The 26,383-nt window shown below is 40.4% G+C and overlaps 1 protein-coding gene across 8 annotated transcripts in view; it reads left to right on the top strand.

Moving 5' to 3' along the window:
* The window catches only part of LYST (lysosomal trafficking regulator), a 94,557-nt gene that overhangs the window by 1,956 nt on the left and 66,218 nt on the right, over positions 1 to 26,383 (top strand). For 5 of the 8 annotated variants that reach the window (XM_065059754.1, XM_065059752.1, XM_065059753.1 and 2 more), the window contains exons 1-3: positions 7,161 to 7,291; positions 24,304 to 24,391; positions 25,672 to 25,870. In XM_065059754.1, coding sequence (XP_064915826.1) covers positions 25,679 to 25,870 — 192 coding nt within the window. In that variant the 5' untranslated portion in view covers positions 7,161 to 7,291; positions 24,304 to 24,391; positions 25,672 to 25,678. Of the gene's footprint in view, positions 1 to 7,160; positions 7,292 to 7,651; positions 8,214 to 17,943; positions 17,989 to 24,303; positions 24,392 to 25,671; positions 25,871 to 26,383 lie in introns of those variants that run through there. The other 3 variants (XM_021296146.2, XM_021296145.2, XM_065059751.1) reach the window with 3 other exon arrangements.

The following is a 26,383-nucleotide window of genomic DNA, read 5'->3' as shown; positions in this document are numbered from 1 at the left end:
TCACAAACATCAAACATTTACCTTTGCCGAATTATGTTTCCTTTTCCAGCAGAGACAACTCACTAAGAAATTAATGGCTGGGCTGGAAACAGAACTATTAGAGTACTAATCAGAAATCACAGGGTGAAACCCCGTGCAGGAGCAGAAATGTCTAAAACAGGTTGGTTTGTTTGTTGTTATGTAGAGCTAATATATTTGTAAAGATCATGGTCAGTTTGCCAGAAAATCACTACGTTTATCTCGCGATTTATTTATAGAGTTGTGATTAACAACTTTGTGTTGTTGGTATGTCTTATCTATTTTCCTTTTTTAAAAACAAACAAAAACCAAACCAAACCAAACCATAATCTTTATAGAGTGACTTCTTCTTTTTTTGTTTTTTGTGAAAGACAAAGTTTTGCTGCTGAATCTTTCTAAAGCTACATTAACAGTAACAAAACCCATGAAATTTAGAAAGTCCAGGCTTTAAACAAACAAACAAACAAACAAAACCCCATAGAGATTATCACAACAAATATTTTATGTTTTGATATTGGACCCAGAGTGTTCACAAAGAATTGCAGAAATATTGAACAAATGGGTAGAAACTATAGTATATAATATGATTAGCATACACAAATGTGATATAAAGAGGAAAAATGAGTACAGCTTCTGTGGAATAAAATAACTCACAGCTCTACTGGGGTTTTTTGGGTGGAGGGAGGAGAGAAGGGAGAGGAGTCACCAGTGAAGTCTCAGAAATCTGCCCCTGGGCTTGTGCTGTTTGACAGAGAAGTTATTTGAAAAAAAGAAGTAATTTGTGGTGTGGGTTTCCTGATGATAAGTTACTCTATCTAGCAAAAACTAAAGTCAGCTGGGAAAAAAGATTTCAAACTATGACTTATTGGGTTAAAATGACAGAAGAAAATAAATGTTGATAACAGTGAAGGAATGCACCTAAGTCAAAACAATCCTAACTCTGCATGCAGAGAGAGCAGTACTGAATTTTCTCCTCATACTTGAGTAGAAGGGATCCCTGAGTTACAACATGGAATTTTATGAAATTGTCAGCCCAGTGCTCAGTGGTGGAGGAGGAAAGGGAATATAACACTATAAATTACTAAAGAAAGAACAGAGGGGAAAACATAAGCACAGCAGCAAGAAATGTATGGTGAGCTCACATCTTGAATATTGTCTGCAGCTCCGTTTCTCTCATGCAAAAGAATCAGAAAAGGTTCAAAGATGGGTAAGAAAGCTGAAGCAGGTGGTACACAGCAAATTAGTAAATCATTTGGGATTCTTCAGAGTGGAATGAAAGGAGCAGAGGGGAGATATGACAATGAGTCTGAAAACCATGAGCAGCACAGAGTAATTTTTCATTGCTTCACAAAGCAGAAGAACTAGAGGAAACAAAAAAATGGGCAAATAAAGGGTCCAAAACAAACAGAAAGAGGTACTTTTTAGCTAGCTGTGTAACTGAACTTTGGAACTTCGTGGATGCCAAAGGCTTATGTGGGCTCAAAGAGCTACTGGCCAAATCAATTGAAGAAAAAATAATCAAAGTCCATAAACCAGGAGAATAGCACATCTGTCCCAGGACGTTATTGAGCTGCAGACCACCATGAGCTCGAACAGGTCCCATGTGTCACTGTGCACCAGTCCTAATCATGTGTCTGGCTGCAACTGAGGCTGGGTTGAAAGGCCTTTTGATCTGACCCAGTCTGGCCATTTTTAAGACATGACTGTAATCCAGCAGGAAACTGAAATGGTGAAAAAGCCATGGACGTATCCACAGTTAAACAAAACCAGAAGGCGTCCCCCTGTAAAACTAAACAGCAATGAAGAAAGTTTACCTGCCATATAATGAATAATGAGCAGTATCAGGCTGTTTCAACTGTGTCCAGGTAAAGTGAGTAAAGTGAGTTTGATTTTTTTGGAAAAAGAAAAAGGAGAGATATGCGAGGAGGGGGAGGAATAGGGCAAAAGGATTAAACATGAAAGCTTGCCTAAGCTTTATCTACACAAATACAAACTCCTGTCCACCTACCACTTTGATGATATGTTCCTTTAAAAGATAGATTGTTATCCTGACAAGTTCTTAGGGATAACCTTTAGTATTATATGAGCGGATCAGCAAGTTACAATGAAAACATGCATATGGCAAGGGCATTTTCAGGGGCCTCTTTGTGCTTTTGTGAATTATCTCATTTTGGTTTTGCTTTCTGTTTATCAAATATCCATCCATTCTAAACTTTGCAATACAATCTTAATTTAGTGTTTTAAGAAGACCAGGGCAAAAATTCAGAAATTGTATATAATGGTGAAAACTAAAATGTACTAGGACGTGTCCCATGAAACAGTACTAATAACAATTTTTATTTTTTTGTGAGTTACCTAATTTCATAATGTTTGTCAGGAAAATACAAATATAAAGTATTTGTTATTGTGAACTGCAGATATACTTTTTGCAGTGGCCTAGAAAGATAAGGAGGTCTAGTAATGCAGCTAAAGACAATGATCAACCTAGTAAGGAGATGTGAAATCTGCAGCCTGGCATGCCTCTATTGAGATTTCACCTCAGTTTCACCTCTTGGCCTGACTCAGTTCAAGAACACATCCTTTACCTGATTATTTACTGTAGAACAGGGATGAACCTCTAGACATTGCTACAGACACATGACCATGTACAACTGTAAGAGACTACAATATGGTGTAACCCATACATTTGAGAGCCATGAGAAGGTGCAAATTCAGCTCAAAATCCTGTATATAAGTATTTATACTAGCTGCATTTCTCATTAGGCTGCTGTCATTCAGTGCAGAGGGAATTATTCTAGCTTCAATAATTTCTATAGAAATTAATTTAAGTCGAGTTCTTTTACATCATCCAAACTCACTGCATTAAAGGCAATTTTATTCTAGTTCAGCATATATTGCAACTAGAGATTCACATCAACTATTTTTGTGTAAACTTCAAACTGGACGAATTCCTTCTAAGTGGAAAAGCTGAGGCTGGTGGAAGTACACTCACTGCTTCAAAACTGATGATGCAAGTCTTTTTGAATGCTTTCATCTAGATGAGACATTGGACAAATGTAGGGGTCATACAATGTGTGACAGCCAGGCTATCTGGCTACCTGCTCTTCTATTCTGTAAACAGGAACTAGAATCATCACTAAATACATCTTTATGACAGTGTGTGCTGAGCAGGAATTACTGCAATGAAAACTCAAGCATCCCTTGGAATCAAACCTTGCTTGCAGCAGGCAAGCCTAAGCAAGGACAACAAACAACTAGGGGTGGCTTTCCACAACTCTCATGCTTTAAGCTTCTTTTGGAAGCATTTAACCTCAATTAGTTCCCTTTGCTTCTACCCACTTAATGATGTTTTCCTTTTCTCTCTGGTATTTCTGTGCCACTGCAGTCAACTAATCAAACATGAAGAACCCAGACATGAAATGTGACCAGCCTGGATTTGTTTGTCGTTTAATTTTTCAGCAGCTATCTCCTTCAACATTGATCTGGAAGTGCAGCTACTCACAGATTGCTTTTCCTCATGGTATAGACAGACCCACATCTAAACTAGCATGTCATTTTAAGGAATCCCTCAGACCATTCCTTGATTCCCTAAGCACAGAATTATTTTGCTGTTTCATTCACGCTTTCAGATTTTTTACAGTAGCATAGCAGACAAATGGAGTAATGTCCTTCCTTGGGAAATCAGACCATTATTCATTCCCTGCTGAAAAATGCTCATCTCAGCTGACAAAAGGTGTCCTTTCCACAAACCTCTCTGATTTAAAATCACGGATTCAAGACAGCTCACATATTGTATGTATTACTCCACAGTTTTTATGATTTACTTTATTGTACCACTAAAATATTTACTAAAAGTAAATTTTCCTAGAGAGGTACACACTCATTTGAAAGGAGAGAGAATGAGCCTGTAGAAACGGCAGACAAAATTGAGGCCTTATTTTAACACAAAGAACCAGACTTGAATTACAGTCATTCTGTCATGAACTGGTGTTATTCTACTCACTTCCGTGGGCCTGATGCAAATTTGTATTGATGGACATGAATTCAGAATGCATAGTACTTTACTGAAAAACTCAGATTTAAATCTGAACAAGAGGCATGCTCTCACATCTGTACCAAGAGATTTAATTACTATAATTAAAGAAAATCTACATGAGCTGAAAGATACATTGCACTTTGAAGCATTCAAGAGAGAAGAACATTACCATTCTGATAAAATCAGTTTATATATATATTATATATAGTTTATATATATGTTATACATATATATTATAGATATATATATATATTTTTAAGCACACACATAACAAATGCTTCAGTACATTTCAGTTTAGGCTATGGCTAACTTCCCTTACTTCTCCTCCAAAGATTTTAATAGATGCCTTGCAAAAATTCACTCAGATGCTTGTATGTCATGGCCAGTTCTCATCTGAAAACTCTTAGTTTCAGTAAAATTTTTGTTATTGATCTTAAATGCTCTTATTCTTTGCACTTTAGAAGCTAATATTCCAAGAGTGAGCTGATGTACTGTTGGCCATCGGCTTCATGTTCCTTGCAGCTGTTTCAGTTCTTCTGTACAACCACACAAGGAAAAGTACGGGCTGCTTAGTTTCACTGATCTCCTTGAGAAAACCATAGAAAACATTTAAATGTCAAACCACATGATGACTCTGCCCTACATCTGCTGCTGAGGAAAACTGGGCAGCAGCCGAGGTACCAGCAAACAGCCTTGGAGTTTCTGGCAGGCAGGAGTTTGATGGGAGAGGACAGTAGGAACCTCTGTCTTCCTGCTGTGTCCAGCACCAAGGAGGGACACGTACGTGTAGTCATCCTTCTGCAGCTGGAAGATCTGAAAGAAAGATAGAATGGCACTATCTTTTTTTTTTTTTTTTTTTTTTTAATTTTTTAAAATTTATTTTGTAAACAGGAAACTCTGGTTCAGAGGTAAGAGAGACTTCTCTTTCTTGTGGGCTGCAGGAAGAGGAGTGGCTTCATGCAATCATTAGGGAGTTTGCTTCAGAGCAAGAACTCCCAGGGGTGGGGTGGGAATATCTGCTCACTTTCATCTCCAGGAGCTGAAGTGTCAGCTGGGAAAAGCCAAATCAAATCCTACCACATTCTCCAGGAGTTTCAAATGAACTGTCTTGAAAGCAGGACTCAGCCTGCCTGAATTTGGAATTAACTGGCATCTAAACTCCAGGGCATTGAGGCTTCCCAAAGTCCCTTCATTTTCGCTGTGGCCACTGAAGAGTGCTGGGTACCCTTGAGGGGACCATGTCTCTGAGCTGAGATCTGGCCTTCCCAGGGGTGGGCACCTAAGAGGGGCCATGGGGTGCTGCTGGGGCTGCCATGCCTGCAGCTCCGTGGCTGTGTGTGTAACTTCACTTGGTGGCAGAGCAGCATGTCAGGCTCCTTGCCTTTACTGGTTTTAGTGAAATACCGATGTCACTTGTCTTGCACTTCTTTTTCAGGGATTTAAGACATTTTCAAGTGCAGAAGTGCTATCTAGGTGCCTAACTTCAGAGAAAGGCACTGTCTTGGGGTTTGCAGAGCTGGCCCTTGCTGTGAACTTGCTCTCTTGGCTGGGAGCAGAGATCTGTTTAGCCCTGTACCCTTCTGAGAGGGACAGGCTGCTTCCTGCCAGTAAGATGAGGAACAGCATGAACAGCAGCCAAAAGCAGGTGCTGATAAAAAAAATAAGAAATGTGGGCACAAATAGATGCCATAGGAAAGAGTATGAGAAGCAGGGTGTACACAGGGAATACCCAGGCAAACTGAAGTTTATATTTGCAAAAGACAACTGCTGTTACCTCGTGTGTATCTAAATTTATTTTGGCAGGTGGGTCCTGGGACCCTGCTATCTGAAGCATTCCCAAGATCTGTCTCCATCCATCCATGTAATCCCTGCAGGCAACCTGGCTTAAGTTTTACAAACCCAGTATGCCACTGAGGTAGCCAGCAGGCCCCGGGATGGTAATTGAAATGCAATCGCAGAGTTGAAGCAAGTCCTCACCAGGAAACGCAGCAGAGGTCAGGGAGTAGGAGGCCAGTGCGCTAGGGAGAGGTGCAAGGATGTGAGAAGGATGCACTAAGGTAAGGACACTTGTGCACCCTGTGCACCTTCTTCTGATTTCAAGACTCAGGAAGGTTATGCTAAACCAAGGCACGAATGAAAATATAAAGTATGTACTTGTTAACATGGCCTGTAACATATTGCTGCCCACTTTCAAAAGTGAATTCCTGGAAAGAGCAAAAGCAGTGACGTGGAGTCAGGACACATTATCAATTTATTTGCATATATGAACCAGCTCTGACAGGGATGTGATGGGACAGCATTTGGGGCAATTTTTTTCCAGGCGTCCCAGCCAAGTGCCAAAGCCCAGCTCCACAGCCGCAGATCTGCTCCAAGAGTTCACCCAGAGCAAACACCAAAGCAGAGCGCGGACTCCCCCGCTGGTGCAGAGCCCCTCGTAGCCAGAGCCCTTCACTGTGCGACGAGCAGCACCAGACCCACACTCCCCCGTGCTGGCGCTGATGCGAACGTGCGTACTGGCTATAAATACGTCACACGTATGTTAAGAGCGTTTTTAAATGCTGACGTCGAAGCCGAGGCGGTGGCGTGGAACCGCAGAGCCACTCGGTGTGGAGCAGCTGCCCGGTGGGCTCCGCAGCAGACAGGCTGCCCGGGGCGGGGGGGGGGGGGGGCGCGCACGCGCTGTCGCGGTTTCGCACGTCTCGATCCCACTAGCAAGGCGGAGCCGCCGGCCTTAGGCACATCGCGGCGTTTCGTGGAGCGCCCTCCCGTCACTGGCTCCCGAAAGCTGCCGCCCGCCCACCCAGCCGATGCCGCCGCCGCCGCGTCTCTCACCGGGCCGCTGTGGGCGGGGCGGCGTGGGCGGGGCCCCGCACCAAGGGGCGTGGCGTGGCGCGGCGAGTGAGCAGCGGCGCGGGGAAAGCACAGCCCCGCCCAGAGGGGTTCCCCCCGTCCCCCGCCCGGCCAGGCGGCCGCGCCGATTGGCTGGGGGTGCGCTCGTGACAGCGCCCGCTGCCCACCGCGCGCCGGTGCTGGCGGAGCGGCGGCGGCGGCGGGAGCGCGGGAATCAGGTGGAGCGGGAGGCGGGGCGGGGCGGGAGCTGCGTTGCCCGGGAGACGGGGGCGGGCGGCGTGGCGGGGCCGGGCCGGGCCCTCCCGCCATGGGCTGCCGGGACGCTGTCAGCGGGATAAGAGAGGAGCGGGCGGCCGGGCGTGCTGGCTCCAGCGGAACGAGGATCGGGTAAGGGTGGGGCGGGCACCGCTGCATCCAGCCTTGGGTTGTGAGAGTCCAGCCTGGTGGCGTCGAGCCCGGCGAGCAGCTTGGTGCACACAGGCCCTGCTGCGGGCCGAGGCCGGTGCCGGAGCCGCGGTGCGTGGGCCGGGCTGGGCTGTCAGCCGGGGCCAGCCGCCTCGGTCGTGTGAAGATGCCCGCTGGTTGCCGGCGGTGGTTCAGGGCTGCCCGGCGGAGGCTGCGGGAGGCGGAAGGAGCAGTTGCCGGTGGCGCAGGCGGGGCCTTGCCCGCCCCGAGGCTCCCCGGGGCAGGGCCGGGCCGCGGCGGCTGCCGGCAGCGGCGGGAGGGGCGGGTGCGCGCTCAGGGCCCGCGCGGTTCTTCGGGGCTTCGTTGGAGGCGGTTTGTCGCCCGCAGTGTTTCTTCCGAACTTGCGGCCTCTGCTTTTACCGAAGGCGACATTAACTCTGCGTGTGCCGGTGGCGTGCGCGGGGTTGTTTCCCGTTCCTTCCCGCGTCACCGGCCTGCCGGGGGCTCTGCGGTGTGTTCGTGCGGAACGGGAGCACGAAGCCTCACCGTCAACGGGGCGGCTGCGGGAGATAGCAGATAACAATTGAAGAAAAGCAAACGTGGGTTGTTCACGGAAACGCGATAACGTTGATGAACGTGGAATACAGCAGTTGCAGCACTTCAGCACCTGAACCATGCTGCTTTTTTTGTGTTTTTCCCCTTCGCCATCTATTTAAAGGAGCGAACAGAGTAGCAAGGAGAACTTCTCTAAATATTGGAGCGTCGGAAGAATGTGTGAAGATATTCTTCTGAGGAGGGGGGCGGAATTCTGAGAACTGGACATTACCTAGTACCCCAAATGAACTAAACAGCGGCCTTTTCCTTAAGTATACAGTGAGAGAGAAGGCAGGGTAAGCAGGTGCAGGTGAGAATAAAACTTCTTGTGTAAAAGAAAGAAGAGCAAGTGAGGAAATTTGGAAAGGACTAGATGACTGAATGTGGAGGCCTAGGAGTTGGAAAAGCATCTGAATGTGGTTATAACTGGGAGCTGGCTAGAGAAGAAAATCTGGATGGGAGACTTTTTTTTTCCTTTTTAGTTGTAGTGCCACATGAGTCAATAAGCCTTCAGTTTAAAGATCTAAAGAGACTTGGAGTTACTGATGCAAGCTTGTGGCACTAACAGGACTGTACTATTGTCTGTGAGGTGGTGGGACAGCTTTTGGCAGAAAAACCAGCAAGGGGACCTGTTTTAGTCTTGTATATTGTTATCTTATACTAAGTAGCAGAAAAGAGATGTCTGGAACACTTAACTCTTCCCGAAGAAAGGATCTGAATTTACTTGCTTGGACAGAACACTGTGTCTGCATGGAGCTTTTGTCGTAATATGGTTATAGTGTGCTAAGGAGTCAGGAAAATAACTCTTGAGACTCCTTTTGGCCTTTAACTGTAGGTAGGCTCACAGACCAGTAGTGCGAAGAAGAAAGTATCATCCTAGATACCTTAGAAAATCCATAGTTTAGTTGCTCTTAGAGTCCCTAGTGGATGTTTAAAATTGAGTGAATGAAGAATGAGAATGGTTTCATGTGTTGTCATAAACAAGAAAAAAAAAATCAGCTTTTCCTAGGATATTTCAATTTTATTTTATTCCTCATTGTGCTTTGGACAGAGAATCTTACAAGCTGAGAGCAAGTAGCTTTCAATGCCTTACTTCTAAACCCAAAGTTAATAGTAAATGAGAGCTCAGGAAGTCACTTGGTTTCTGAGACTGTACACGGTTTTCTTAAGAGGAGCTTTTAAATGTTATTCCCTTCCTGCTTTCCTTCTCTCCTTCCCCCATGTATTTTTTGTTAAAACTGTTTAATTAATTGTAAGAACCTTGAACAGTAGCATTGGATATGTTGGAAAGTAAGACACTTGATATGTAAACATTAGAAAAGAGAAACTGCATTCTTAACACTTTTGTTGCTGCTTTTATATAGTTCTTTTTACAGTTAAGCTCAAGGAGCGTAAGCAAATACTATGAAATATGAGCAAGCACTTCAGGAAGCTATTGGTTCTTTATTTTTTTTATTGTTAGTGATTTCTTTAATAGACCATGGTACGTCCTTATTAATATACAATTGTACACCTTTGCAGCTTGTGCAGGGATCTAATTTCATTCATATTTGAAGATTTTTTTTTCATTGTCACAATGGTCTCTTTTCAAATAGGTTAATGTTGCACATAGAAGAATTCTGAAGCAAACCTGGTTTTGATATTTGTCTTTTACAGACAGAAGGGAGCAGAGGGAATGTAGGGTGAAATGATTTTTCTAAGAGGATTCTGTCACACCAGGAAGCACTGGCTGTCCAGAACGTGCTTGCTTGTCCTCTGCAAATGAATTTAAGTTCTTTGGTGTGAACAGCTGTCATTGACAAGACCTCACTGATATCTATTTCATTGCTTTTTGAGGAGATGTCAAGCTCTGTTGGCTTCTGTAGTGAAGAACTGTCGTAGCTGTTGCCTGAGATGTCACTAATTCATATTGTTGATTCAAATTTAAGGTCATCTTTTATTATGTTTGTTGGAAAATTGTATTGTAATGTTGAAAAAGGGTTGTAATATGCAGTGGAGGGAGGGATTTATATATACATTTTATATATATATGTTTGGGATTACTTTGACCTCTTGCATTCTTTTTCAGTTCAGAGATGGTTTTGAGAATGTCAGTTACTTTGGCAAATTATTGCTTGGTGAACATTCATACGCATTTAGATAGTATCAAGTAATTGAGCTGTGTCAGAGCATCAGCTCCTGCAATAGCACTGATCTAGAGATGATATACCTGTGTTCAGACTGGGATGAAACCAGGTAGAAGAGATCTGTGGTTGCTTCTGTTCTGTCACCTGGACTGATTTGTCTGAGCTGGCTAAGCTGATCCAGCAGCTTGTTACTGCTGAAGGGGAAAAATCTCCCTCCCACCTTCTTTCCTTTGCTGGCAGTGACAACTGCCTGATCCCTCAAAATGGCAATTCAACAACAACAACAAAAATCCACCTGAAAAATATAGTTTTCTGCAAACCTGTGGAGATGAGTCACATTGGGAAGGAATTGGATGAGCACGGTGCTGGAGGAAGAAGGGAAGAGTTGCTGGGGAGGAACAGAAACACCTTCTAGCTAGTCATGAGTTGTCAGGTGGGCTGAGCTGTGTTATTTAACTGCACCCTAGCTGTTCCTCAGGAGGTGGGGGCTTTTGCTTAGACTCAGTGTCTGCTTCTGCTGCCATGGTCGTTTGAGAAGAACTAATCACGGAATCACAGAATCAGCTGGGTTGGAAAAGACCTCAGAGATCATCGAGTCCAACCCTTGGTCCAACTCTAGTCTGTTTACTAGATCATGGCACTAAGTGCCGTGTCCAATCTCAGTTTAAAAACCTCCAGGGACGGCGAGTCCACTACCTCCCTGGGCAGGCCATTCCAATGCCTGACCACTCTCTCTGTAAAGAATTTCTTTCCAATATCCAGCCTAAATTTCCCCCGGTAGAGTTTAAGCCCATGCCCCCTTGTCCTATTGCTAACTGCCTGGGAGAAGAGACCAATCCCCACCTGGCTATAACTTCCCTTCAGGTAGTTATAGAGAGTGATGAGGTCACCTCTAAGCCTCCTCTTCTCTAGACTAAACAACCCCAGCTCCCTCAGCCTCTCCCCATAGGTCTTATGTTCAAGTCCCTTCACCAGTCGCGTTGCTCTTCTCTGGACCCGCTCCAGCACTTCAATGTCTTTCCTGAACTGAGGGGCCCAGAACTGAACACAATACTCCAGGTGTGGCCTCACCAATGCAGAGTACAGGGGAAGGATCACTGCCCTTGTCCTGCTGACCACGCTATTTTTGAAGCAGTATGGTATGCACAAGATCCAGATTTTATTCTCTCCTGTTCGGATTCAGGTCTTGCATTTGAACATGTTTTTCAGGACTTGTTGAAATCTGTGCATGGGAATGACTTGCTTCCAGATAAAACGCTCTGTGCAGAAGTGATTCCAGAAAGTGTGAAGGGGAGGGGAAAGGAGGAAAATATGCTGTGTGCAGTCTTCAGGTTTTTCTTGCTATAAGCTATTGGCTCTTTATGGTTCATGTTTGCAGTCTGGGATCTTATTAAAATCCCATTTTTCTGCGAAGTCAGTTTTTTTGGTATTAACTGTTGTAGTAGAAGTGTGAGTCTTGCCTGTGTGATTTTTAGATAACTATGCTGTGATCTGTATGAAGATATAGTTCAAATCTGATGCTGAGTGTAAAGGCAAGATGGAACAAAATTGAATGCAAAATTTATTAGCATATGTATTTTGAGGAAGGGATAGGTATGTAATGCTGCAATCAATGTAGTGAAGTCCTGGAACAGTGCTGTATCTTGGTACCTTTAGATGCTGAAACTTCTGCTGTATCTTTGTTCTGAGTATTTCTCTGAAGTTTCAGCAGTGGTGATTTTTTTGGTGGGTTGGTTTTGGTGGTTTGTTTTTTGTTGTTTGGGGTTTTGTTTGTTTTTGTTTTTTAGTCACCACTGTACACTTTGTCTTTCGTCTTCTGTTGCTCAGATATTTTGTGCTTTTGGTGTGTTACAGGAGAGCAGGGCTTCCACTCTACTGCTTCTCTGACTTTCTTAGCCTTGCCACTCACTGCTTCACTGCTGCCAGCTGTTACTGTGGGGTGGATTTTGTGGTGGCCACACAGTGGGTAAGCACTGAAAGCATCGTCTTCTGCGCTTGTGTAGTTCACTGGAGGCATCTGGGGCTTGTCCTGTGACTCCTGTGTTCGGATAGGGCTTTCGAGCTGTGTAGAGTTGAGGCACTGTGAGAATTACATTGGGAAAGAGCTTGTCTGCACTTTCTAAGTAACTTAAAACATGGGAAGTGGAGGGCAAAAATGGTGAATGGTGGTTTGTGGAAGACTAGTGCTCACTAGATTTGTCTGTGTTAGAGTGGTTGAGCAAGCATCTGCCAGTCTTAGCTTATCCTCATGTTTATGAATTCTTTGCCCTCTTTTCCTGCACCCAGAAAGTTGAGCTCCCTGGCTTAAGTTAAAAGCATCACCATGCTCCATGAAGAAGTATGGGAGCATCAAGTACTAAATGTGAGATGGGAGGAGAGAGTTCCTGGTTCTTCAAACCTCTGATAGTAGAAAGGCTTTCTGCTTTCCCAGAATAAATTTGGGAAGATGAAATACAAGAAGGGATTGCCATCAGGTGGTACCAAATGCAGGCCTCACTGGAAGCATTAAAACTGATGTTAACTGTGTCCACTTTTGTTTTTGCAAATGCCTGACTTCATCTGTTCCTCTCTAGTATTGTGGAGGCATTTACTGAAGATTTGTGTTCTTGCAAGGGGGGAATGGCAAAAAGCATTAACTAGATCTATTAACCTCAGTAAGCAACTGATTTGGTTAGTGTATTGACCAGATGAGGAATGAATAACTGAAACAGCAATCTGAAGGGATGAATAGTTTTCAATGTCTTAATTATTGAAGAGAGTGCATTAGTAAGGAAAATATTTAAGACTTAAGGAACTATTTCTGATAGTTCGTAGTTGCATTGCAGGAGCTGATGAAAGTCCAGCAATATACTTCCATTATAATATTTCAAGAGTTGAAATTTGTCCAGTTTTTGATTCAGTAATTCAGACAGTTACTGAAATAGTCTTAAAATTAACAAAAAAAATTAAACTTTCACCTTCCTAGTTTTTCTGTTGTGGGGTGTGAGTGTTTAACAATCCTAATTCCAAAAAACTGAGAGCATTCTTATGACTTTCTATGGAGAAAAACAATGCAAAAGCGCCTAACTGTAAAACTTTGTGTGCTTCTTGGGGTATGTATTTATCTTTGTATTCCTTGCATCTTCCAATTATAAGGGGGGGATTTGAGTCACTGGAGAGTGTTTGGTTTTTTTCATTTGTGATTTGTATGTTTCAATTAATGAGATATCAAAGGAAAGCAGAATTTCATTTGTCTGGATATATAGATGAAATGCTGTGTGTGAGGTCTTTTCAACTCCAGAAAGTACTCCTAATTAATCAGGAGCTATTTTTAGAAGCATAAATTACTTATGTTACAAAGTCAATTTGATTATAGGAGTCCTGCTAAACCCATAGGACTTTCAGAAAAAAAAGTCTTATGCTATTTGCTTACTGAAGATACTACTTGGCTGGCAGTGATGGAGGCTTCATTCATCTCCCCAGCTGTCTCTCAGCAGTATAAAATCTTTTTTGTGTGTGTAGATGTCTATAGTTGGCAGTCTTCTTAATGCAGAAAGCAGCCAAATTTTATGTTTGTGGATGGATTTAGAGTTTTCTCTAGTGGTTCAGGATTTTCTTAAATATTTGTCTATTTGGTAATAGGTGTACTGAGAAACTTCATAATCTTTATTATGTGAAATTAAGTATAATTATAAATTATAGTTTCTCTGGGTTCCATACTGCTTGACTAATTTTGCTGAATGTTGTTTAAATTTCCAGAATAAAATAAAAATCCTAGCTGTTCCTTATTTGCATTCCCACTGGAGGAAAACTACCTGAAGTGAGATGTTATGTGAGAGCTTTTGCCTGTAGCTCTCTTGACTGTTGACTGTTCTTCTGGGGCCAGTTCAGTGCAAGAGGGGTTAGCACAGCTGGAACAAATTAATACCTCTGGAATAAAGGCATAAGTACAGGGTCTGCTTCTCTAAAGCAACCAAGGCTGTTTGCATTTTGTAAAGAAGCTGGCAGACTTATCTTAACAGGAATAAGAGTGTATGAAACTCTTGAGTATTTGGGTAAAATATTTTTTTTATACCACTTTTGGAATTGCTACCTGCTGTCCTGTCTGCATCTGATTACTAATAGAAAATTTGGACTTTGACTAGCTTTAGGGTCCCAGGAGCAGAATTAGTCTTCTGCCCATTAATAACCTGGTTTTTAACTCAGATCACTGATCTTCCCCTCTTATTTAACTGCTCTTAGTGGGTGCTTTAGACATGATGCCAAAATTTGTCTTAAGCACTTTACTTTCTAGATTTAATCCTCAACTAAGCTTTCAGTTTCAGGAATAGGCTTTACTCATTCATTCTTCAGCAAGAATGCCTCAAGATACTGCTCAACTATTTTTGCCTCTTCTGTCTCTCAGAGTATTGGTGCAATCAAAATTTATAATCTTATAAATTACAAAAAAGATTTGTATGGTTCTTCAGATCATTATCTGAGTCATATGTTTGTTTAAAATAATCTCCAGGTAGATGCAGTGCGGTCTGCATACTTGTGTGGTCATGGCTACAGTGTTTTTTGGAGATCATGGTGTCTGCTGCACTGCAAATTAATGTAGGAGGCAATTCACTAAGTCTGCCTGGTCTGCCAGAGCTGGCCCCTGCAGGCTGTCTGCTGGAGCAGCCCCGAACTTCTGACTTTACCTTCTATAGTAGCAGTAGACTGCTTTTTGACTGTTATTCTACAGACTCTGGGGAGGTTAGTCTTGATCTTTAGAGTTAGTCATTAGTCATTACTGTGCTGCCATGGCTGTCAAGGCTTGCTTTCTAGTCTGTTTTGAGAGTAAGTATCAAACATCAAGCTTTTGGAAGAAGATAGTTAGGAGGATTGCCTGTATATGTTTTAATTTTTGGAAAAAGCTTGTTAGCACTCTGAGTAGTGGTTGGAAAAAGGCTCACTTGGGATTTATACCATTTCAGCCTTTTCACTGCTGAATATTTTAGAGATGATCTTAATCCTTCAGTTTTCTTTTGGAACAGCTTACTGGTCTTTCATAGCTTATTTTCTACACAGATTCTGTCTTGTGGTGCATATTTGTCAGTTCCTGTCTCTAGTACCAAGTGTTCCTTACAGGCCTTGTTCTCTGGCAGTTCAGATAAGACCTGCGACAGATCCTTGTCTTCATCTCTGCTAACAGAGCTTGTCTCTAGCATTTTCATGCTATTGCTAACAGCTCGGTATTCTTTTCCTTCAGTGCATTTTAGCTGGTTCCCATGATAGCAAGCGTATTTGTTGCTAACACAGTTAATGTTGCAATTATTATCTCTGAAGGCCTCCAGCTTTCCCCAGGCCTATTCTAATGAATGTTTATTCTCTGTGTTTACATGTACTGGTCTGAAATATGCAAATTTTAAATGAACAGGATTGGACTTAATGTAGCTAACAACTATAGTATAGTTGCTGACTTTGGATACTAGAAGACAACAAGCTAAGCATAAACTCGAGCATAGTCTATGTTTAGGGTTAATGCATTCCTTGAGCGTAGGTGGTTGTTTGAAAGCCTGTCTTTCATTAGGGCTGTACTTTTTATCTTGTGGATGAATCATCTCATTTTTTAACTTCAGGCTTAAAAAGAATGCATTCACAAGTGTTTCATGTTTGATGACTAAAGAAAATTCCATGTTGTGTTGAGAAGCTGTCCCACAGCAGTTGCGTAGTATGCAGCTAACCTGTGGGATTCTTTGCCATTAACTCTGTCTTGATGACATTTCATCCACACTCAAAAGGAAAAAAATTGTTGATAATCTGCTAATTTGTGAAGAGGATACAGATCTTCATAGCTCAAGGCAGAACCTGATAACAACCTGCTGAATTTTAGCAAGAAATTTCCTAGCATTGATCACTTAAACTCTGGTGCCGCCTTCTTAGCATGCAGTGCGTATTGCATTTTTCTGTTCCATTATGACAGCTTGCATTGGTCACTATGACAGTGAACACTTCTTAAAACGTTGCACTAAAGACTTTAAAAAATCTTAATTGCATCAGATTTTTCTCCGAGTATGGGTCAGATCTGTCAAGTAGGTACTAATATGTGGAAAATCTAGGACAAGACATAAAACTAAAACATTAAAATGTGCTATTTTTCTTACAACAGATTTTTCCTTCCCTTTTCTTACGTTACGGTACCCATATTCAAAGTTTTTGATAATGCTTGTTGTATGAGTAGACAGTTGACACTTAATTCTATTCCCCAAGGTAAGAGTTTTTTCCAAGAAGTAAATATTAAGCATGATTGGGGTTTACTGGTGCTATATGTGTTGAGTTTAGTAAATCCACTTTTTAAGCATCTTGAAATTACAGCAACATAATAAACTCTACTTGTAAAGGTACTGTCATGGGCTAAACAGGTAATACAAATTAGGGTTTTGCAAGTAGACTTTAAAATTATGAAGAACAAATAATGACATGAGTACTTCATAATCAAGTAGGACATGAAGCTGTAGTTTAAGTTAAATGTTGATTAAATAGTGTTTGTGTTTCAGTGCTGTGAATGTTTTGGTAGCTTGTGATGCGCCAAAAACTGCATCCAAAGTCACTGAATTGACCTTAATGAGATATTATTAAAAATTACTCTCCTGACAAAGCAGACTAACTAAATTAAGTTGCTGTATAGGATTCTTCTAGGGATTTTATGTAAGACATGGAAAGCCACTGTCCATGTTCCAGGAGGCATTAGCTTGCAGGTGTGGTGTGAGTGAGGACAGCTGCCACTCCAGAGGAACTATGATGAGAGAGGGTTATTAGCACTCTCAATCTCTAAAGCTTCCAAGATTTGAGTAATATGTTGTTTGGTGTCTACCATACTCTAGTATACTTTTCCATGTATTCTTTCCCTGCATCGTGAGGCCCTAGTAGGCTAGGGCTGTTGCTGAAATCTTAAGTTTTACCAGTAGCTTCATCATGATGGGTATCAGAAGTAAAAGAGTCATTATAAAGGTTTTAACTTTTGGAATTACAGACCTCTAAACCATCGTACAAACTGCTTATGCATGATTCCATTTGTAGATCTCTGCATTGCTTAAATGTAGAAAAGTCTCCAGTTAGTTTGCTGATGACCAGGTTTCCTTTGGGGAGCTCTCGGGTTCTGTATCACCTGCTCTTTTCTTGCCAGGTTCTCTCTTCTGGTTTTGGTAGTCTTTGTTTGATCAATCTTTTAAATGCAGTTTATTATACATTAATGTTGTTCTTGCCTTGGTTTCCAGTCCCCTGTGTGCTGCTACTAGTTACAGTCTTTCTATAGTCAGTGGCAGCTAATAAATTACAAACTTGCTCTTTTGAGTTGATAGTCTCCATTGGGCTCGTAGGGTAAGCTCATGCACTTCAGGGCCGTTAGTAGGTCAGCATACACTGGAAACACTAAGGGTATAAATCAGAGTGCATTTAGTTGAAGTAATATCCTAATATCACACTTCAGAAACTGTTCCGCAGAAAAACTGAATTGTGGGTAAATAGGATTTTTTTCATTGTATGTAAACAATATTGTATATATATATTAATCTGTTATACCTTTCTGAGTTGTGGTTCTGTCATTTTTTCACAGCTGTTACTAATTATGCTAGAGAAAGGTCATGTTGAGGAGAGCAGACTTAAACACTTAACCTGGAACCAGATTAAACTCTGACAAATAATTTTAAGTTACCATTGGAAAAAATACATGGGCCATGTTTGGGAAGTGTAGTCTGGAACAAACTTTGTGCTCGAAGAAATTACCCATGAGTTTCATTTCTAACTGTTAAAAAACACCGAAGCCTGAAAATACACAGCAAATGATAATTTGGAGGCAAGGAAGGTGGTGTTTTTTTCGTTTGTCTGTTTTCACATTCAGCATGATGCACCACAGATCTGGGTCTTGATCAGAAGAATGACGTCTCTGAAACTGTTTCTGAGAAGTTGACCTGCCTGTACATGTAATGCCACTCTTGGTGCCTGTAGCCTTGGGTATGTTTGCTAATTATAGTTTTGTTGACTTGTTAATATATATTGGTTAGTTATTTTGGAAGGTGCCTGTTTTTTTTAATTTGGCCAAATCTAGGATAGCATTTGTCTGATCTTGTTTGCTATTTTTTCCCTTACAGTTCCTATTCTACAACAGGAGTGGCTAGTTTAGTTTTCAATGTCAGTGTTCCATGACCATGCACAATATGAAAATGAATTTTTTTATTTCTTTAAAGATTATTCCTTAAAATTCTGTATTTTTTCAGTGTAAGGTATAATGCTTTTATATCCACTTAGTGGTAGAAATTTTTCTAATTCCCAGCTTACATAAACACTGAGCTTCACAGATTAAATTTTGTTTTAATACCCAGGCAGGGGTCTTAAGATACTGGTAGAAGCAGGACTCTTAGACTTCAGGTATTGCAAGACAGGCATCCCACTTAGGTGAGGTGACAGTTAAATATACTTTTGTTTTTACATAAAGGTGGCATTAGTAAGATGATACATACATAAACACACTTGTATATAAAGCAACACTATTGCTCTGAAGATCTCAACATACTTTTCAGTGTTCATTAAAGTAGCAGTAGTTTGTCATCTTGTGAACTTGACACAGTTTTCCCTCGTTAGTTAAGAGCACAGTGCATGTGTTATTTATCCAAAAATACTAAGCATTTTTATTTTTAACTTTTTTCTTTATACTGGCGAGAGATGCTCTGAGTAACTTGTTTGGAAGTGATATTGATCTAGTGGACTACAAGAAAGACTAAAAGCTAGTTACTGAAATCCTTAGTGAAATAAAGGACGTGGTTAGAAGTAGAACTCTGAGAGAATTGACATCTACTTACAGTAGTTCTGTGTGTTTTAAAGGTGCTTTTCATTTCCAACATAATGCCTGCTGGAGTAACACTGCCTTAGTATGTTTTAATAGGTTGTCTGCTTCTGTAGCACCACACAGTTAATAAATAATAGCAAAGGACAGAGCAGAAAGGCAGAAAGTGGTTGGAAATAAAAAGTAAGTAGGAGGTCTTCTGCAGAGCTGGAATGTTGTCTGTTTTGAGAATGAACCAAATCTGAAGTATCTTGTTTTTGTTCTTGTTTGCTCATGTTCTCTTGAATATCAGAGAGGAGTTGGATGGTTAGCAAATGTTCCCTGCCTTTTATAAGCTATGCTTTTGGCTGATTGCCTTACATTGGTAAAACAAGGCATCAAAGCGCCTCGAGCTTTCTATTGATGTTCTACTTGAATTGCAAGTACCTGTTTTCTTGAAGACTTGTGTGTCATTACTCCTGTGTAACCCATTTTGGCATTGTCACTTGGGTATTTGTTTCCAGCCTGTTTAAAGTTTTGAATGATATCAAAAGGACAGAAAAGGAAAAATGCTGATTTTGGTGACACATTAGTTTGAGGCTTTACTTGCATTTCATCACCAAGTGCAGACCTCAAGGCAGCATTATAGGGGGTGTTCCAGCCTTGTTCCAGGCCATGCTGGATAAACATTTCTCTCTTATACATTCTCATGCTCTTTATTTTGCTTCTCCAGTTTGCGCAGAGGAATTACTTGTAGTATTCCTTTAGCTTCATTATTAACAAATTTCTTTACACAGAAGGCAACTAAATTTGGTTTCTGCTACTAACAAGATACACTTCTGTAATAAACTTGGCAATCTGTGCTACAATTGCAAAAGCCTATTACGGAGTGTCTTTGTATCAGTAACCTGACAGTGCTCTTCATTGTGCCTGTTGTCCTCTGCTAACAGAACCTTGAATTTAAACTGAAAGTTTAACCCCAAAGTAAATGTAATTAAAGTAATTGTTGATCATAATAATATTAAAATAATTGAAGAGGTCACGAGTGTGCTCTCCAGAGCATAAATGTTAAGTACAAGCAATGAGGCTGTGACAAGTATTTGCTAAATGGGATGAATGCTGTATAAAGTAAATGTGGCCTTTATTGGCCAGGGGTGACTCATATTCCCATATTCATTATTCTAGAGAATGGATAAAAGGGCTACAAGTTTTGAACTGGAGACCAGAAATAACTGGGTTGTACAATGGCTTACAGAAACTATTTTTTTTTTTTTCCTGAAGTGTTAATTTCAATACCTGCTAAAAATGCAGTTTCATTGTACTCTCTACTTGAAAGGACTTGCAGCCATGCCATGCCTAGTCAATGTTTGTCTCTTATCTGAAACAGAAAGCTAGGGAAGGTGAATAAATCAACAACTTCATGTAGCTATACTTTCTCTACTTGTGTTTGCATGATCTGTAAAGTAGCTTCTCATAAATTTATTTTTCTTAAATGACTGACTGTTGCTCCTTTGGTGCAGCAAGATGCTCGTATAACCTGGTAGACAAGACTACTTTTATTAAAGATAACATGGTGAGCTATAGGAAATGAGGGCTTGCAGGTGGCTCATATGTGCCATGCATATGTTATCACTTCGTTTTGCTCAGGCACTTGGTGTTATTACAGTGCTGCTGTAGTAATTTAGTAATTACTACTTTTTATTGTGTTACTGGACACTCCAAGCCTTTCTGGCAATGGATTGCTGAAAACATAACCAAGTAAAAGGCCCAGTTCACTCTCACATACAGAGTTCTAGCTCTGACCCTAAGCATTTTGTTGCATTTTTGTCATTCCATAAGTTGTACTGACGTTAGAGATAATACCATCTAATCATTAGCACTATATAAAGTTAGTATATTTATGACTCAGTATTCAAGGCTCCTAAATTGGTCTTATTTTTAAGTTTCATCCTTTAAATTATTTCCAGAACAGTTTTGGTGTCTTATTTTAAAGGCTTAAAGTCTGCTGAAGTATAAGACATTCCCATACATTAAGATGTTCAGCTGATGAGTAACTCCATAAAACTGGAAAGCAGTCCAGAGAAAATAAAGTTTCAATTGCAGGAAAAGGATTTATACCACAACAGCAAATAGAAAATAAGTCCTTCAAGAGCTGGTGCGGAAAGAGGCCGGAGGGCAGGCGTGATAGGGATTGAATTATGAGGATGACAGAAAGATGGCCATGAAGAGGGCACATTATATGTGAATGTCTGATCATTCATGGTTAAGCGATTAATTTTTTTTTAAAGCTTGCACATTTTTTCTTATAGAAATAAATACTATTTAGTAGAGGTATCTTTTTATGAAATATAATTGTATTCTTCTAGAGGGTGAAACAAAGTTTAAGAATGTGTGGTTTTTTTTTTTTGTGGTGTTTTTGTTGGTTTTGTTTTTTTTTGTTTTTTTGGGGGGTGTGGGGTAGCTAGCTGTGTGAGGTCCTGACACAGTATGTGTTCCAAAACTAAGTGTCCCATTAAGACACTACACAGCAGCAGTGAACTGAGATTCTGGTAGATTTTTCTCTTCTCTCTTATGGCTTAGTTCATCTGTGATGTCTGAAGTTGGGTTTTTTCTGTAGTTAAGGTAACATCTCTGAAATCTAAAGAGAGGTGAAGGCTCTCTACCTCAGTACAGGTGTTTTGTGCAGCGTCTGCTTCCATATTGTGAGGCACCACAGCAATTATAGATGTGTCACTTTAAAGAAGAGAAATTCTGCAGCAGAGTGGTTCCTACTTAAACCAAATTGGCTGGCATACTTTCTCAAGGAAGATGAAGTGTTATGCTCTCTATGGTGTAGTATCATATTCTGCAACAGAAAGAGAAGGTGACAAGCAAGCTGAAACCTTAGAGTGGGAGTGGATTTGTTTTTAAAAACAAAATAAACCCCCAAAAAACCTCTCTTCAGAGTTTGCTGTGTTACAGCATCAGCAGGGCAAGTTCTTCATTCCTTGAAGAGCAATGTGCTTTAAGTGCTAAAATCACTTGTCAGGAAACAAATACAAAAGGGAAGAAGGTTGTCTGTGTATATGCAGCTTTTTTTTGGAAGCTTCTTTATTATTTCTCAGCTCTCCTTGTATTGTTTTTTTGTCTCTAGCTTCAAGATCGTTTCAGATATAACCTCCTTTTTTAACCTTTCTGAAGACACATTTGTGCTGTCAGTCAGTTTCAGAATTTAATTGCAGAAAAAGATATAGGTACAGCTGGAATGAGTCCTTCTGAAAGTGCTTCATTATTCAGCATGGTATCTCTTTACAATTTCTTTCGCACTGTAGAATGAGAGCATCTTAATTTCTTACCAATTATAGATTAAATGCTTGCATTAAGATGACATGCTTGGTGTCTTTTTGCATTAGCATTGACAAAATAGTACTTTATGGTACCACTGATGGTGATAATTCACCCTTTTGCTAGAATATGGCAACATATGTTAAATCCATGTAACTGTGCAAGTAATGCAGGAAACCTGGAGACTGCGGTTTCAGATGGAAGGACACTAAAACATGATGGGACAGCGTATTTTTACATCTTCTGATAAAGTCTGGTATAACTGCAAAACCACTAGCTGCTTAAGCTATTCAGTTGCAATGAGTTTTGAATGTTAGCTGTATGGACAGGTTGCTTTTCTGTGAGGTTGTGGATGGCACATGTTGTTCCCAAGCACTCAGAGGAGCTTGTCTGGGGAACCTGTGGTGTTTCCTTCCTTAAGGAGGTTTTTCGTGTAGTGTTCATACTCATCACAATTTTAGGTTTAAAGCTCAAGATTTTATTTAATTGCCACCTGACAATACTAAAATAATCAGGTCTTTTTCTTCTCTCTCTCTTCCTATCCCCATCTCTTTATTTTCCCCACAATTAATTAATTCTGGATGAGTGCTCATTTTTAGAGACCTTTGTAGTTGGATGATTGAGGCTTTTCTTTGTTACTACCCTTTGTATTCCCATTGATAGCAAATATGTTCTTAGCTTTCTACCATGTCTAGGGGATGAGGTTTTACTGTTTAGACTAACTTGTAATTGGAACAACCCAATTTGTGGATGCATCAGTGAATGTGGGTTTGGACAGTTCATCTCTGTATGTGTCTGATATGCTGGTGGATATAACTTCTAAGAATGTTAGAAACTGGGCTCAGTTAAAATATACTCAGTGGTACCAAATACAAATATTCTAACACTAGCTTAAAAAATTGGAGTTAACTGTAAGGGAGACTGGTAAAGAGTCCAATTACCATTGAATGGCTAAATAATTAGCACTTGTTCAAGACTTGAAACTTGTAGCAAAAAATGCTGAGAGGTTGCAGAAATAAACATTGCCTCTACAATTATTAGTCTCTCTATTCTAGGAAACAGCAGAGAAAGTATTCAGCCAGCCAGACAAAACCACACATTAGGATTTAAAGCATGTTTAAGGAGCTCTTCAATCTTGTTTAAGTAAATAAGAGTATTTCAGGAGTACATTTTTTTTTTCTGTAGATTGAATACACTCTGAAGATGTGAAGTGTGATAACTAGAAACCTGAACTTTTAAAATGAAAAATTAATAAATCCTTCGATAATTTAGCTTACAGCAAGGAACATGGGATGTTGAGGCTTTATGGATGCATTCTCTCTATAGTAATTGTTTTCCTTGAGTTGTTGGAGAATCTTTTTGCCCTTTGTATGGAGCTCACAAAGACAGGGCTGGTGCATGTGTTACTTTGACTTCTTTGCCAAAGCATGTGCTGCGGTAACTGTCTTGTATTTCTGGCCATTCTGGAGCAAATTGGGAGATCACTGCTCCATATTGGTGTCTTAGTATTTTTTTCGTGACTAATTACGACTCAAAACAGGGGTAGTTTAAAGTGCTCCTATTAGGAAAATTTAAAAAGCATTGCCTGTTCTGATCCTCAGTTAGGACTGGAGGGGTGGTTAAAGGGGTAGGAGAGAAAGAGTAATTTTTAAATGGCTTTAGTAGACTGTACAGGGTAGATATCACTGTGCCTTTCCAGTTTTAATAACTACATCTTTCCCCGTGCTTAAAATTATAAAGATTGGTCATCTATCAGGACAAAAGAGGACAGGTTTCAAATGCATTTATATCAGCACCTGACTGCACAGTTCAATTTCTCATACTATTCATCACTTGCACCTAGAGCTGCAAGTGCTTCAAGTATTATGTATGCAGATAGTGATCACTTAAAATTCAAACTATTTCTACAGGGAAATGTTTAAACTTGCATACCTAGCTCATTTTACATTCTAAAAACTAGTGAATTTTATTATGTTAACTTACCTTATGCACCAATTATTTTTTTCTGTAATAGGATTTTGGTTGTCCACAATCATAAGCTAAAGTGAAAACAAGAGGTTTAAAGCTCAAAAAACCCCTTGAGGACTCTTGATAAACTTCAAATAGCTGTCATAAAATAAATTTTAAAAACAAACAAAAAAAGGCATATTAACTGCGATGTATTCTTCTCTTTTTAAAACCAGGTGAACCAAGAATATATATATTTCCAGAATATATTTGTTTTTTCTTCCAAATAGAAGATAAATGTGTTAAGCTGGCACAGTAATTCTGGTAAGTAAGAATTTTCCTGTTCCTTCTACAGTGAATGTCATTATCTGTATAAGTGTTCACAGTCTTGCCACAAAAGGGAGCTTTCTGTACCATTAGTGCATTCCCTTTCTTACAAGGGAACCTTCCAAGGCTTCTTGATCAAGAAGTATTAATCTACCTGTTATATTTAAATGTTGTACTGAAAGTTATTTGGCTCTCTTCTTGCATGTTCTATGCTTGGACATGATGAAAATATTTGAGTTTCAAAGATTTTACTTCAGCTGTTTATACAGAAATTAAAGGAGTTAAATATGCTATAGTATTCATTAAGTGGGTTTTATGTGGATTAAATGTTCCTGTTTCTATAGCTGCCATCACTGATTCTTGATTTTGTTTGGCCTTCTTCAGTAATCCTTTTGAGAGTTTTCTACAGCTGAGTCTTGCACTTCTTATCTTGTTTTAAACTTTTCAACATGTGCTAGTGCTGACTAACCAAAGGCGGCTGTGGCATAACAGAAAACAACAACAAAAAATGTTTTTATAAGATGGAGCAAATAGACAAAGTGTACGAGTGCCTTGTGTGCATTATTTAAAGTAAAACTAATCAGTTTTGGAATCAGTACCAATGCTTTGTAGTATTTTCTCCTGAACATGTAAAGTAGGGTTATATTTTGAATTAAGTACAGTACAGTAGTCACTGCCACCCACTCAGTCTCGCTTGAAGGAAAACACTGTGAAGGCTGGTAAATATAAAGCAGTGTATTTATGAAACTCCTGTATTTATTTTAACTTGATATTTTTTTTTTCTCTTGAAACAATCTGCATACCATTGGAATACATAACATGGTAGAATATATTGTATTCAAATAAACTATTAAGTAATGTGTTTCTGTGCAATGCTGTGTGAGAGGTACCAGTTTTCCCATTAAGCTTCTGGCCAAATACATTTTAGAAGCAAATGAAGATTGCAGCTCACATCTAGGTTACAAAGAAAAGCTGAAACAAAGTCTTAACTTTCACTTATGCAGTGGGAGAGAATTCTGTGTGTCATAGGCTTATAAAATGATTTTGGTTTTGTGGGCTGTTGGCTAAAGTTTCACTGAAATAAATGAAATCCTCTAAGCTCATCCTTCTTATTCCCTTCCACCCTATGTTGCCATAATGATTCTTCAGCCCTATAGACATTTCGCCCATTGCAGGGGACAGGGAGTGTGGAAGAAATGCTCCTCTCTTCTCCCAACCTTTTTTTCCATCAGGGAGTGTATTTTCTGGTGAGTTTCTGGATGTTCTTCTACTTACAGCTCAGACATGAGCAGTGCCAGTAACTCACTGGCACGGGAATTCTTGACGGATGTCAACAGACTGTGCAATGCAGTGGTCCAGAGGGCAGAGGCCAAGGAAGATGAAGAGGAGGAAACTCACATGGCAGCACTGGGACAATATTTGGTTCAAGGCCGTGGATTTATTTTGCTTACTACACTGAATTCAACTATTGATCAGGTAAGAATTTCTCTTACCTGGTTAAAATTTTGGTATTGAGCTTTAACTGTGTTGAAGGGATTTGTCTGGCTCAAGTTTTCCTTGGTGCTGGTTTCCTTGCCTTTCTATGGTAGAGTGCGTGAGTGAATTGTGAAGACTAGAAGTTCAAAAGGTTATGTTGCGGTTGCATTCTGTCTTCAGCAAGAGCAGAAAAAATAAAAAAACCCTGATCATGTACCTGTTTGCCAGCTGATACTGATGGTTACTAAACTTTTGACTAATTAAGGCATATGTGAATCTGGAGTGCGGTAGCTGGGTGGTACCAGGAAGCAATAGGTTCGAATTTTCAGGGGAACTGAGTCTGTTTATTGGACCTGCAGGACAAACTGACAGTTTTTCATTTGAGAAGGTCCTCCTGGTTTAAGGCAATAAAATGTACACCTTTTTATTTGGCTTATGGGCCATGAGATGTATTTTTGCCCTTTGTTAAGTAAGTTACTCCTGAATGTAATAGAAAGCAAATATTTTGTAACT

Source organism: Columba livia, chromosome 3 (genome assembly GCF_036013475.1).
Source record: "Columba livia isolate bColLiv1 breed racing homer chromosome 3, bColLiv1.pat.W.v2, whole genome shotgun sequence".
Taxonomy (NCBI): Eukaryota; Metazoa; Chordata; class Aves; order Columbiformes; family Columbidae; genus Columba; species Columba livia.
Note: the sequence above shows the minus strand (reverse complement) of the source record. Positions and strands in the feature narration are given on the sequence as shown.